The sequence below is a fragment of the Ornithodoros turicata genome, chromosome 2 (genome assembly GCF_037126465.1).
Source record: "Ornithodoros turicata isolate Travis chromosome 2, ASM3712646v1, whole genome shotgun sequence".
In the NCBI taxonomy this organism is placed as follows: domain Eukaryota; kingdom Metazoa; phylum Arthropoda; class Arachnida; order Ixodida; family Argasidae; genus Ornithodoros; species Ornithodoros turicata.
Window position 1 is genome coordinate 69320963 of NC_088202.1, and position 13569 is coordinate 69334531.

Below are 13569 nucleotides of genomic sequence, written 5' to 3' on the forward strand. Positions count from 1 at the left end.
CTAGCGGCATGGAGTTGTTGATTGCAGGTAGCGATTGCAGAGCACTAGAAAACAAGTCTCAAAATGGAGCATTCCTTTTGCAACAGTGGTGCACATTATTTTCTTACAACTACATGGGCACATACATTGATCGTGCAGGCTTTGTTCTGCCAGAAAATTGGGAAATTCACATGAATTATTTCCAGCTCTCTGTCTATTCTTATGTAAGCTTACTTTTTTAGCATTGGCAAGGTGGGCATTGTAACCAAACGTGAGCACACACCGATGCGAAACTGTGTCACGCGCAACGCCGTCCCACGAAGTCATCTCACTTTATCATTAGATTTCTACAGGTGTGTTTCTGTGCTGCTGAGAACCGTCTCCACGTGTAATCCCACGTGATTTTATTTGAAACACAAATTGGCGCTCAGCAGTTGTAAAGCGGGAACTATAAGCGGATGTGCCTGCTGGAAGAGAAATGGCGACGTTTGAGGTCACGCACACGAAGCTAAAGCAAAGCTTTTAGAAATTCCGAAAATTTATACGTATTTGGATGCTCCAAAACACATATTTCTCTGATCCAAAGTGCTCCAAAATGCACATTTCGATGCTCCTAAAATTGCTCCAAATTACATTTTCGGAGTAGCATCACAGGACATGGTTTTGAGAACAATGATGAAGAACTTGACAAAGAAGCTGCAATGGTATAGTTCACCATTACAGCAATGACTAGTGTTAGACTTCCTGTGGTCCTGGCACAGACTTTCTTATTCTGTTAGGCGAAGCTCAAACAAATCATGCTGCATGAACCCAAAAAGCCAGTTTTGAATAAATGTGTTTGTGCAGTGACTCTCCGTATTCCATTATGTTTAGGTAGCAGCAGGCAACGGTTTTCGGATAGCTGGAATAAACAGTATTTAGGTATGGTGATCATATTTTGTAATGCCTTGAACATAATTATGGGTGGTCTGGACTATATTTCAGGACAGAGAATTGTTTTACTATATGTAGGGCATGACTTTTCGGGTTATATTTTTCAGCAACATCAGGGAGTAAATATCGGGCTGTATTTTGCTTCAATAATTTGGGTGTAATCGGGCTGAACTGAACCTGATTCAACCCAATTCTGGTTGAATCGGATTGAATCGAGTGTAAATCTCCTGTTTACTCAGGCATAACACATATCACACACCAGTAGACACAGAGTATCGATATTTAGTCCATACATCTAAGAGGCAACAGGGTATCTGTTTTGACAGTCTGTATGAGCATATTTATGCATTGACAACACAGTTTCCAAAGTTCTGTGTTAGTTGTGCTGACTTCAGATCTCCCTGGACCAGCAGTGTTCAGGGAAACGTGGGGTTAAACCCTGTTTTTGTTTATTTGAATAGGGGGGTAAATATCGGGCGTAATCGGATATAACATTAACAGGTCGGGCCCTAACTATATGCAATGTGATAGCCTTGTGATAGTGACCTTCTTAGACTACCTGCATTGTTAGGGAACTTGTTATTCATCATCTACTTTCACACTTGAAAATAAAGGGTCTTCATGACTCTCAACTTCAAAAAAAATTTTGCTAGCAGATTGGATTGGATTTGAAGGAAAAATAATATGGAGATTGTGGCTCCACAAATGCTTCCCCAATGCTGCTAGCCTATGGGGAAGGCTCCTCATTTGCCATTCTTGAAGATGTAGCAAGGCTTGTTCATATCACTACATCTGCAATAAATAGGAAAGCCACTTGAAAATTTTGTTACAGCTATTGCGCTCGATGCACAAATTTTCATTATTCTGTAATGCATGACTTCCCCATGATTTGTCACAAACTTCCCAGGCTACCAAAACAATTTTCATGTGCCGTCGCATGACGTTTGGAGAGCACCAAATTGAAAGGCAACAATAATGAATGCAACTATTCAGTTCAGCATAGGGCCATTACCTTCACACTTTGCTGCATGACTGGCACTTGAGCATTTTATTCTCTTTCTGTAACAAATGTTGTCCAGCGCTTCAACTCTGTTGCACCTTGTCTTTTCAGTGGATATGCAGCTTCTGCAAACTTGGATATGTTCTGAATAAATTGCTCACATCTTTACACAGACGTCATTGAAATGACAGTGCTTTCATGGCAGACATCACTGTGTGGCACCTTGAATATGCAGTTTTACACTTGGGGAGTGTCGTGGTCACCTAAGAGGCCATAAGCATTATGCACCAGGAGTAGTGGTGTCTGATTTCGAGGTGTTCGATATGTGGTATTCTTGATAACCACATTTTCACGTGCTTGCAGTTCAATCTGCACACAATCTGCAGTCGCAGGGATGGCCAAATGCCTAATGTTTGAATTATTAACCATCTTTGCATGTTCTAAGCATGACTTGCTGAGAGCAACTACTATAGGGTTAGCCAGGTGTGCTGCAGAGTACTGCGCTCACGGTAGGAAACAGCTGTAGTTTAAAAGGGGGTAGGGTATATGGGGCATTGAATTTGTTCATGGTGGTTGCATTGATGGTTAATGGTATAAAACAGTTGAATGGTGAATGGTCCCATTAAAGTTGAGATTTGTCTTACAAGCTTGGAATGCTTGTAAGCTCAAGACAAAATGTACCAACAACAACAACAACTTTATTTGATGATGATGATGATGATTGGGGAGTTTCATCACCAGGGGTGATATCCTACCCCACCCCGTTGTACCAAAATGTAGATGAAGCTGTAGAATATAGGAATGTCTTGGTATGATGTCATGGGGGAATATTAGCTGTGTTGAAATTTGAAACACAGGTAAAACAGGTTTGTAGACATGGAGTGTACCACTGTGGTACATGGTACCAACTAAAATGACAAATGGCAGGAAATAATGGGTAGGCTCAGTCAAAATAGACACGTTTCAGTAGTCTTTGTGTTTCTAATTTCATTCTCTTTGTATCCCATTCAATTTCTGTTTCATCAGTTGTTACCACAGCTTGCTCAACTATGGTAACCAAGTTTTGGTCATATTTTTTCTTCAGCTGTGATGCGTGCAACAAGGGCTATCACTTTCTCTGCCTACATCCTCCAGTAAAGAAATCCCCAAAGCAGAGAGGGTACACCTGGCACTGTGAAGACTGCACTGCATTTGTAAGAACTTGCATCTCTTGTAACACCACATTAAATGCCTCACCACAGAAATGTTCTGACTGTAAAGTACCGTTTTAGTGTGCACAGTATGAAACAGACTTGTCCGTATGAGAAGCACCACAAGAAGAGCCCACTCACTTGATGTCAAATTTGAAGCACACTAATTACTGAGCAATTTGTATCGAGCTATCTGGAATCTGTTAAGGATACTGGGGCAACCTTCACATTGGCGAGCTTGAATAAACGAGGCTGTACCATATTTTATTTTACATTATGTGTAGTGTTCCGGGTTTTCAAATTTATCCGACAAAATCCAAAAATATATGCCAGTAAAATTTAAAGTTATTCGGATTTATCCAAAAAAACTTTGCCTTTGTGAGTTCCAGTAACCGAGAGCTAAGCAAGAAAAGCCATGCCTGATGACTGTTTGACGAGGTTCATTTCGTTTTGTGTCGAGACTTGCCTTGTATCATGGGTTAGCAGCCCCGCGACAAGGGTGGTGTCACGTGTCTTGGGATTCTGATGCGTAGCACCCAAAATCTGTGAACAATATAAAGATTCAGACTCTGCGAGTAGCGTGGAGGGTGATGGATTGACGTAGAGGTGAAGACGCTTTGATGTAGCAAACAAACATTGGCTATCACAACAAGCTTCAACAACAACAAGCATTGCTATCTACTAGCTTATAACGACCATGTCATAATTGGTCATCCCTATGAGGAGCCCGTCAGCACGATCCGCTAGGGGCGCTACTCATCGGTCTGCGAGATCTACATTATGATTGGACAATAGAAATATGAATTTCGAACACGCAGAAGCGGACGTACGACTACCGTAGCAGACGACAGCAACAGCTCCTATGAAAACGCGTAGAATGATGATGATGATCAACTTTAGAAAGAAGCACCTCCCGTGGGACATCCACCGCTTGCACAAAAAACTAAGGTAAGCTGAAGTACAAAATATTGCAGAAATTGAGGAAGCAATAACCGGGCCGATGAGTAGCGCCACCGCTAGCTTCCAAATGCGGCGCTGGGAAGCGGTGCCTATGACATGGTCGCTATCATCTAGTAGGTCACGGTCAGCACACAACGCCGGCGATGTCGACGCTGATGTCGACGCAAAAGATGCCCAAGGGAATGTCTTTGACGGCCTCTTTGGCGCCGACGTAAACTCGACTCGGCGACGGCGTGTCACAACCGTACAAACTGATTCACTCCTTATGCGGCACCCTGCACTATCTTGATCCTGAACTTTTAGTTCAACTTGCACACAGACAATAATACTGCCAACACTCCTCAGACTTTCCCTGGTGGAGCGATGCCACGGACTCCCCCTTCAAACCACTTTCACTTGTCGTCTACATGACCATGGAGAAGAGTGTCCTTATTTCCCACGTTCGGTCCTTTTATCACCTTGGGACACGGGGACCTCTACGATACCCGCACGACGTGTCTCACTTTCCCTAGTCACAAATACCTAGGTCATCCATATGCAACGGTTTCCAAACTTACCTTCCAAATCCCTTTCATTCAACTCATAAGTGTCTGTGTGGGGGGCTTGAGGATTTTGTCCCTTGCGGTGTTTCTTTACTCTAGAATCACATAGTAAAAGTCACTTTTAGACATTCGTAGCAGATGTTTTGCCTGTGACACTGCACACCACCTGCCTTTCCTTGGTGGGACTGCTGTAACGACCATAAAAAAGGACACTCATTCGGTCTGTAATTTCCAGCATGGATACCGCTTTAAAACTCTGCTACGAGGGGTGTTCAAGTCAAACCGGGACTTTTCATTTTTCGCAAAAGTAAGATGAACTTACAGGCGAGAAATTAGTTTCATTTTTCAACGTAATCTCCAGCTGCACTAATGCACTTGTCCCAGCGTTTCACGAGGGCTTGGATGCCAGCAGTGTAGAAATCCTTACTGGTGCATAGCAGCCATGATCAGACCGCATTATTGACCTCGTCATCGCAGTTGAAGTGGCGGTCCCTAAGGAACGTGATATCTGATCATTGCACGTGATAATCTGATCAAGGAATGGCTGTCCTTCATTGTCGAAACGGTACCTTAGCTCTTGGTAGATTTCCAGTCTTCTCTGCCGGTCAAACACGGAGAGCTGCCTCCAGACCCAACGGGCACTAACTTTCCAAAACTGGAGGTGCTCATGAATGATAGTGTTCAACGTTCCCACAGAAAGGTCCGTCTTTCGAGCCAGATCGAGACATGTTGTCCGTCTGTCCTTGAGGATCAGGCGCTCCACAAGTTGGATGTTCTCAGGAACTCTGACACTGGGCTCTGAGCCGCCCCGGCCGGGATCGTCCCGCACTGATGTACGGCCGTCTCGGAACCGTTTGCACCAAACGCTTTGCTGCGGCTAAGTGTATCATGGCCATACTCAGCCTGAGGTCTTCTGTGAAGTTCAGATGACTTTACGCCTTCATTCACGAGAAACTTAATGACAATTTGCTGTTCGATGTGCGCGCTCACCTCGTTGTCGGCCATCTTGTCCAGCACGTGTCTTCTGTTTTGCACAAACTTTGGACCACCACGTGGTGAACGTGGAGGCCTGTCTCATGTGAAAATGACGAAAAAGAGGTAGCGAGAGTCATTTGTACACTCAGGAGACAGAAAGTCCCTGTTTGACTTGAACACCCCTCCTATATCAAGCCCAATTACGATTGACAAACACTAAAATCCACACTGTCCATACACTGATATTTGTTATACTGTGACAGATGGATGGCTCTTTGGAACCAAACCCTCTGTGCAAGTCTTTCATGAACGAATGCCTGAAGCATCCATGTAATGCAGGTGAATGACTCCACCCTTGTCCACAGGCATCTCGGCATTGGAGTCTATGGAACAGGGCAACCTATTTAGTGACTCTAATTGACATGAGGGCAGTTTGAGGTCATTTAGAGCTATTTCTCGGTACTGGAACTGTCTAGAAATTCTGCTGCACAACCATAAGGGTTTTTCAAGGCAGCTTCTCATTCTTTTTGTGAGTAGGCCCAAGCTGTTTCAGAGTCGTTTTTTTTTGTTTGTTTGTTTCTTTTCAAATGTTTGATATTAACTCAGTTGAGAAAGATTAAGAACTCTGCACAGAAAATAAGGAAAACCCAGGAAAATGTCCACTAAAAGTAAACTGTGAAAACTCGGAACCCTAGTTACGTTCCAGATCAATAAAACCCTTAGTGCAGGTTCAGAGACAAAGGACTAACTCAATAGAAGATGACAACAACTGCACTGAAGTCGTTTGTGTTTGTCCCTTGTCCTTGTCCCCGCACTGAGTGTTTTATAGATTTCGGATATGAGCTACCAACCTTCCCAAGTTTTAACCCTTTTTCGTAGTTGTGTGTTACTGTGCATAGCATCAAATTTAATGGGTATCATGATTATTGGTAATCATGTATCTAAAAACATGACGAAGCAACATGAAGAGGACAAGGACAGACATGGACGGCGTTACTCCGTGCTACGTCCGTCCTTGTCTTCTTCACGTTGGTCCGTCATGTTCCAAATTAACCAACTGTCTATCACTCTGCATCTTCTTGCACTTGAATCGCCAACTTTGAAATTTAGAGAATACTGGAGACAAAAAATTGCACACGGCTCATTCCAAGATGTGAGTACACTGGTCGGTAGTTTAGAATGTGCAATTTCAGCTATGACAGACAACATTGCCAGTTACAAGGAACTTTGAAATCAGAATTCCTCGGTCATAGATGTCAAGAGCTTCGTAGTCAGAGGCCAAAAATCAGGCATTTGAAAGCACTGAGCCAATACTCGGTGGCTACTGCCAACAAAATCTAGCTGCCTACTAAGGAAACTAGATTCTTCGTGATCTTCATTTGGTGTTGGCTCGTGAAAATGTTGATGCATACAAATGTTTCTCATAGAAATGATTGAAAAGGGAATGATACAATGAGCAATCAAGCAGGAAGATGTTTTGTGGCTGTGTGTGACATGTAGGCATTTGTTTTTGTATTTTATGTGCTATGAAAATCAGCAAATGGTAATGTCCTACAGGGACATCTAAAGGGTGTGTGCAGGTAAAGTATACCCACATAGCATTGCATGCACAGACGTGGGTATACTTTTTGTGCACACGGCCTGTACTTCCAATTGTCTTTAGCTTTAAAGGGACGGTCTCGTACCCCCTGCCCCTTTCATAAAGTGTACCATTCGATTGCCCTTTGTTGAAAATGAAATACTGCTAATTTACTCGACAAAACACACCACAGTTATTAAATAACCGAATTAAATTGATAAAGATTGCAGAGCATGCCGCGATCTGTGTTGGCAACAATAAGAACGGCCACGTCGCCTTGCGGGTAAGTCCGTGATAGGATAGAGAAATCGTCTGCTTTTGCGCGCGCTAGTGCATCGGAGTGAGCAGACGACTTTCAGAAGTTACTGGGCACCGCGGCGACTCTCGTACATTTTCTTTCAGTTCTCAGGAGAAAAATGCGCATTCTAAGTAGCGGCAAGCATGGTGGTTTAGAACAACTATGTTAATCCTCAGAGACAAGTTAAAAGTCGCAGAACATCCCCATCCACAATCACAAATCTGAAGTCGCTGGCCATCGGCGCACGCCGTCGCATTACAGCTCCGACCAAAAATATATCACGCGCGCTTCCATTACACTCCCCGTTGTACACTGATCATGCTTCAAAATGAAGTGCCGCTGACGACGTAAATGGAGAAGGAGTACGTGTTTATTTAAAAACCGCATTAAATACTCGCGGAAAGAAAACACCTGACTTATCCGATTGTGCGCCACATTATGAGAGACCCCACAGTCAATGCTCGGACTACATTCTCCGCTCGCAGAGGTATATGCCTGAGTGCCTGAGTGTCCGCATTTCGAGAGCAAAGGGGATTACTCAACCCAAGGTGCTTCTGCAAGTTACAATTACCATGACAACGACGACGCACCCACAGGCCGACGTCATACGTGACGTATGCATGAGAGAAGCACAGCTTTCGTCGTCTCCTCTTACGGCACGTTTCGACAAATTCCTCAAAAACGACTTGGTTATTCCGAATGAAACTTTGACGGTTGTATGTGTACAGTGCTCGTGAAACTAGTTTTGGCTAAGTTTCGGAATCGCCCGGCTGTACGATACCGTCCCTTTAATAGTATATCTTATTTTGGGTCTACATCTAGGTGCATTTATTTTTAATAGACACGTTTACCCTTTGCAGTTGGTCTAGATTCCTTTCCTGTAATTGGCATTGGCTGGGACTCACTCTGCAAGGTAAACATCCGTTGTGAAGTGCATCAATGCAAGCGTGCACAGTGTTTATGTTTATGTGCATTAGCATACGTGCAGTAGCATGTTTATGTGTATTATGTGCATTATGTTTATGAGCATTTAAGCGTGCGTTTATGTTAAATATGCATTGTGTTGCAAACTATCTTTTTGTTACTTTTTTCAGGTTAAAGAAGAAGTATGTAAAGAGGTGCAACATTTTGAGGAGTGTAGAAGTAAATTTGACTTATTTTACATGTACATTATCACTTTCTTTTATAACAAATGATGATCATGCCAAATAAATAATTGATGAACAAAAACTGAGAAGTAATTCACTGCATATTTTCCCAAATGGCTCAATTTAAGCATGGAATGATACAGTGATGACAAAAGTACCTTTTTTCTTTAGCCTGCAACTGCACAAGTGGAAATAAAAAGGACTCCCCAAAGTCTGTGGAAACTGTGTATACATTCAGTCATTTCCGGCTCTTTAGCTTTTCTTCCATTGTGCAAAAATATCTTGATCTTTGACCTTAATAATAGAAGTCCTGATAATGTGTCCATTTCTTCTCTCTTTATTTGGCAAGAAGTACTGGGTCCAGTTTCTATGACATTACTCGTTTTGCCATTGAGCTTTTACACTCCCCCCCCCCCCCCTCCCCGCCAAACCTTCAAGGGGCTTCCTAACTCTGCATTTTCTGCCGTCATAGGCGTATCTGAGATTATTTCTGTGCAACCTTAATCCAGCCTGACACTTCACACGGCATATTATGCATGTAAATTACATAAGTAAGACTATAGGGTAGAACAGAGTTTCTCAACCAGGGTTCAGCAAACAGGATTCTGTTCAGCATCCGTGTGTGTAACTTAACCGCCTACCAAAGCAACATTTGATCGTTGGCATTGGAATTGACATAGAGATCACAGGACCAGGTTGCTGCGGCAGATGGTTATTGCAAAGAGTACAGCCAACCCAACAGTTTCTCCGCACAACGCTTTTATCTTGTGCTTAAGAACGGGGACTTGAAAAGTCGGACCTACTTTCCTGCCTACATGGACTTCAGATTTACAAGTATCAGTGGCAACCCACAATGTGTTATCTTCAGGGAAGTATTGTGAAAGAGATGAATGGATCCGGTAAACCTGAAGTGACAGCTTGCGGCGAAGTAATAAAAAAAATTGTTCCAAATGTTGATTCCAGTGTGGTTTTCAATCTCCACCAACCAATTTCTATTGTGTTGACTCCTGCTGACTAGTGCATAGGCCTTTCTCTGGATACGTGGGATGAACTCTCATCTCTACAAGTACTAGGTATCAATAACTGGTATCCACCTAGTTATATTCATTTATCAATGAAGAAGTAAATCTTTTTCAGGAGCTTCCTTGTTTTCTCCTGCAGAAGCCTGCTTTAGCTTGTGTTTTTCTAACACGACCGTACTTGTGTAGAGTTGCCCTTCTCATCACGTGGGCAGTATTTTGTCAAAAATAAAATACCAGGAGGTGCCTTGTTTCAACTCTCTACTCGGAAATATCCCCTAGATTTACGCTGCATGCATTTAGGAGCAAATAATGTATGGGTGTTACGGATAGAGGTGTTAAGCAGAATACTCGGGCGGGGGTCAAAATTTGCAAATCATTGTTACAGCTTGATGAAAATGCACAGTCCAAATTTCCCAGTGTGAAAAAGGTTGTTAATATGCAGACGGCCTTGCTGCAGTTGACGAATAAAGCTACTTCTCAGTTTCCAAAAACTATTTCTTCTTTTTCTCTTGTACATTTCATCGCAAAGAGGATGTGTTGCGTTTCGTAGTGCACGTGAGCACGGTGAATTACTTTTTTTTCACCGCCGTGGCAGTTTTGCGAGCAGCACGAAGAAAACAGGCGAAGGTCGAGGTCATGTTTCTCGATTCGAAATAGATGTCAATGCAAAAACTGCATTCATCTGTAACAATGTACTTTCGCAGTGATGTTGAGGTTTCAAGGCAAATAATGACACAAAAGCAGCTAACCCTAATACATTTCTCCATTCATTTCTCGAACTTTCCTGAGGTTTCTCGTTTCTCTCTTCTATCGGCTGCTCTTGGCTTTTGGCTTCGCTAGTGGTGCCCTCACAATGGTGTCTGTACTGCTTAGTGGAGTCAATACATTCACGAATTGTCGGTCCTTTCCGTTGTTGGCGACCATACAAAACTAGCAAAACAAGTCACGTGGGGTGCCATGCCAGTCGCCTTGAGTTGTTCCACTTGGCTATTCTACGTCACGTTTCAAAATTACTCGTCACGATGTGATTGGCCAAACGCACGGCTGCTAGAACATTCTTCTCTGATGTCAGTGTGACGTATAAGTATAAATAACCATAAAACCAACCGCCTTCCCATTTTGCGCTTACTTTCGGCCTGTTTTATCACGTTGCAGTTTCAGCGTAGTTTTCTTGTAAATATATTTATTTTTAAGGAGCTACTTGGGCCTTAAGCAGGTGAGTTTTGGTTGAATGCATGCGACTAACAATGAGCCGCACCTTCAAATGTAGCAAAATTTGCTACAGGAACGTACTACATGTGCTCCTCTTTGTATTTCAGCGATGGCAAAGGTTCCGGCAATTGGTATTGATCTTGGCACAACGTACTCCTGCGTTGGTGTTTTCCAGCATGGAAAAGTTGAAATCATTGCCAACGATCAGGGAAATCGTACAACTCCCAGCTACGTGGCTTTCACAGATACTGAACGCCTCATCGGAGATGCCGCCAAAAACCAAGTGGCGATGAACCCAAACAACACTGTTTTCGGTACTGTTGATTTTTCACCAGCATATAATGCTTTCAATTGCAGCGTTTTGAAATGTAGATCTAAATGAGATTGTAAATTTCAATTCGGTGCCCAAATACGAGTGGGAAATTAGTGTTGGTTGTTAAGCCTACTGCAGCATGGGCGGCGTTTCCTGATTAGGCGCCGGCGCGGCCTTGTAGGTGATATGGTCGTTTGGCACATGTTCATAAGGCTGTGTTTGTTCCAACACTGCTTTGATTCGTAGTGTGCAAAATTGAATGGAGGGTAATTAACAACGTGATGAATCACATCACGCTGGTCAGTCGACCTCCATACATTCTGTTCCTATAATTACTGTCCACCTCTGCAAGCGATATTGGTTCTTTATCATTTACCTCATTGTTACCCTCCAGATGCAAAACGGTTGATCGGTCGGCGATTTGAGGACCCTGCTGTACAGTCAGACATGAAGCACTGGCCATTTGATGTCATCAGCGATGGTGGAAAGCCCAAAATCCAGGTCGACTACAAGGGCGAGACTAAGACCTTTTACCCCGAGGAGATTTCCTCAATGGTCCTTACAAAAATGAAGGAAATTGCTGAAGCATACCTTGGCAAGACAGTCACAAATGCTGTAGTTACCGTGCCAGCCTATTTCAACGACTCTCAGCGTCAAGCAACAAAGGATGCTGGTACCATTGCTGGCATGAATGTCCTTCGAATTATCAACGAGCCAACTGCAGCCGCCATTGCGTATGGTCTTGACAAAAAGGCATGCGTCTTTTCACTTTCACTCATCGTCAATCTCTTGACAGGCTTTCTTACATGTGCAACTTTTCCATTTCATAGGGAACTGGAGAGAGAAATGTCCTTATCTTCGATCTTGGTGGAGGAACTTTTGATGTGTCCATTCTTACAATCGAAGATGGGATTTTCGAAGTCAAATCTACAGCAGGTGATACCCACTTGGGTGGTGAGGACTTCGACAACCGTATGGTGAACCATTTTGTTCAAGAATTCAAACGCAAACACAAGAAGGACCTCACAGTCAACAAGCGTGCTGTACGTCGGCTGCGAACAGCATGTGAAAGGGCAAAGAGGACTCTTTCCTCAAGTACACAAGCAAGGTAATGAGGTTTCTGTTTCTAGGTCTTATTCCTAAACGAATTTTTTCATTTCCTCGCAGCATCGAAATCGACTCCTTGTTTGAAGGCATTGACTTCTATTCCACAATTACCCGAGCTCGATTCGAGGAACTGAACGCCGACCTTTTCCGTGGAACCTTGGAGCCTGTTGAGAAATCCCTGCGAGATGCTAAGCTCGATAAGTCTGCAGTTCATGACATCGTTCTTGTTGGGGGCTCCACTCGTATTCCAAAGATCCAGAAGCTCCTGCAAGATTTCTTCAATGGAAAGGAACTGAACAAGTCCATCAACCCAGATGAGGCTGTTGCATATGGTGCAGCAGTACAGGCAGCCATCCTAATTGGCGACAAGTCTGAGCAAGTCCAGGATCTTCTGCTTTTGGACGTCACTCCTCTGTCCCTGGGTATTGAGACCGCCGGTGGCGTAATGACTGTCCTCATAAAGCGCAATACCACCATTCCAACGCGACAAACCCAAACCTTCACCACATATTCTGATAACCAGCCAGGAGTGTTGATCCAAGTATTTGAAGGCGAGCGAGCCATGACCAAGGACAACAACCTCCTCGGCAAGTTCGAGTTGACCGGCATTCCACCCGCACCTCGTGGAGTTCCTCAGATTGAAGTCACCTTCGACATCGATGCTAACGGCATCCTGAATGTGTCTGCTGTGGACAAGAGCACGGGCAAGGAGAACAAGATCACCATCACAAATGACAAGGGTCGTCTCTCCAAGGAAGAGATTGAGAGAATGGTAAAGGATGCAGAGAAGTACAGGGATGAAGATGACAAGCAGAAGACTCGTATCTCTGCCAAGAACTCCCTGGAAAGCTATGCTTTCAACATGAAGTCAACAGTGGAGGACGAGAAGTTGAAGGACAAGCTCACAGAGGATGACAAGAAGAAAATCTTGGACAAGGTACAGGATACCATCAAGTGGTTGGATGCCAACCAGGTAAGTGACACCCATTTAACTGGAGAGAGAATAAGTCCTCAAGCCAAAATGTTTCCGCTTTTAGCTTGCGGAGAAGGATGAATACGAGCATCGCCAGAAGGAGCTGGAGCAAGTGTGCAACCCAATCATCACCAAATTGTACCAGGCTGGTGGTATGCCAGCTGGAGGCTTCCCTGGTGCTGGTGGAGCTCCAGGAGCTGGAGCTGCACCTGGTGGAGGCAGTGGTGGACCAACAATTGAGGAAGTTGACTAAGGACAGTTTTTGCTGTGATGCGTGTTCTAGTTCGCTGTTTCTGTGAATAAAAATGTTCTTACCTGATAACCTTCAGTTCTGCTGG

The 13569-nt window shown here is 43.7% G+C and overlaps 2 protein-coding genes and 1 long non-coding RNA gene across 3 annotated transcripts in view; 2 read left to right on the plus strand and 1 right to left on the minus strand.

The window, feature by feature from the left end:
• LOC135385532 (PHD finger protein 14-like) overlaps positions 1 to 8624 on the plus strand; it is a 45380-nt gene extending 36756 nt beyond the window's left edge. The window contains exons 21-23 of the mRNA XM_064614894.1: positions 2997 to 3105; positions 8317 to 8369; positions 8551 to 8624. Coding sequence (XP_064470964.1) covers positions 2997 to 3105; positions 8317 to 8325 — 118 coding nt within the window. The 3' untranslated portion in view covers positions 8326 to 8369; positions 8551 to 8624. The remainder of the gene's footprint in view (positions 1 to 2996; positions 3106 to 8316; positions 8370 to 8550) is intronic.
• On the minus strand, positions 3291 to 10519 carry LOC135385536 (uncharacterized). The gene is made up of 3 exons (XR_010420443.1): positions 10376 to 10519; positions 4620 to 4792; positions 3291 to 3645 (listed from the first exon to the last, which is right to left on the minus strand). It is a non-coding gene; the product is annotated as an uncharacterized LOC135385536 (long non-coding RNA).
• Positions 10520 to 10730: 211 nt separating this feature from the next.
• On the plus strand, positions 10731 to 13559 carry LOC135385533 (heat shock 70 kDa protein cognate 4). The gene is made up of 6 exons (XM_064614895.1): positions 10731 to 10842; positions 10946 to 11152; positions 11546 to 11904; positions 11982 to 12259; positions 12319 to 13231; positions 13296 to 13559. The coding sequence occupies exons 2-6, from the start codon at positions 10948 to 10950 to the stop codon at positions 13482 to 13484; spliced, it is 1944 nt and encodes a 647-aa protein (XP_064470965.1). The 5' UTR covers positions 10731 to 10842; positions 10946 to 10947; the 3' UTR covers positions 13485 to 13559.
• The last annotated feature ends 10 nt before the right edge of the window (positions 13560 to 13569 follow it).

Coding starts and splice junctions, on each gene's coding strand:
- LOC135385533 (XM_064614895.1), top strand. CDS start 10,948: ATGGCAAAGGTTCCGGCAATTGGTATTGATCTTGGCACAACGTACTCC. Junction 11,905..11,981: donor CGTATGGTCTTGACAAAAAG/GCATGCGTCTTT, acceptor TCCATTTCATAG/GGAACTGGAGAGAGAAATGT. Junction 12,260..12,318: donor TCCTCAAGTACACAAGCAAG/GTAATGAGGTTT, acceptor ATTTCCTCGCAG/CATCGAAATCGACTCCTTGT.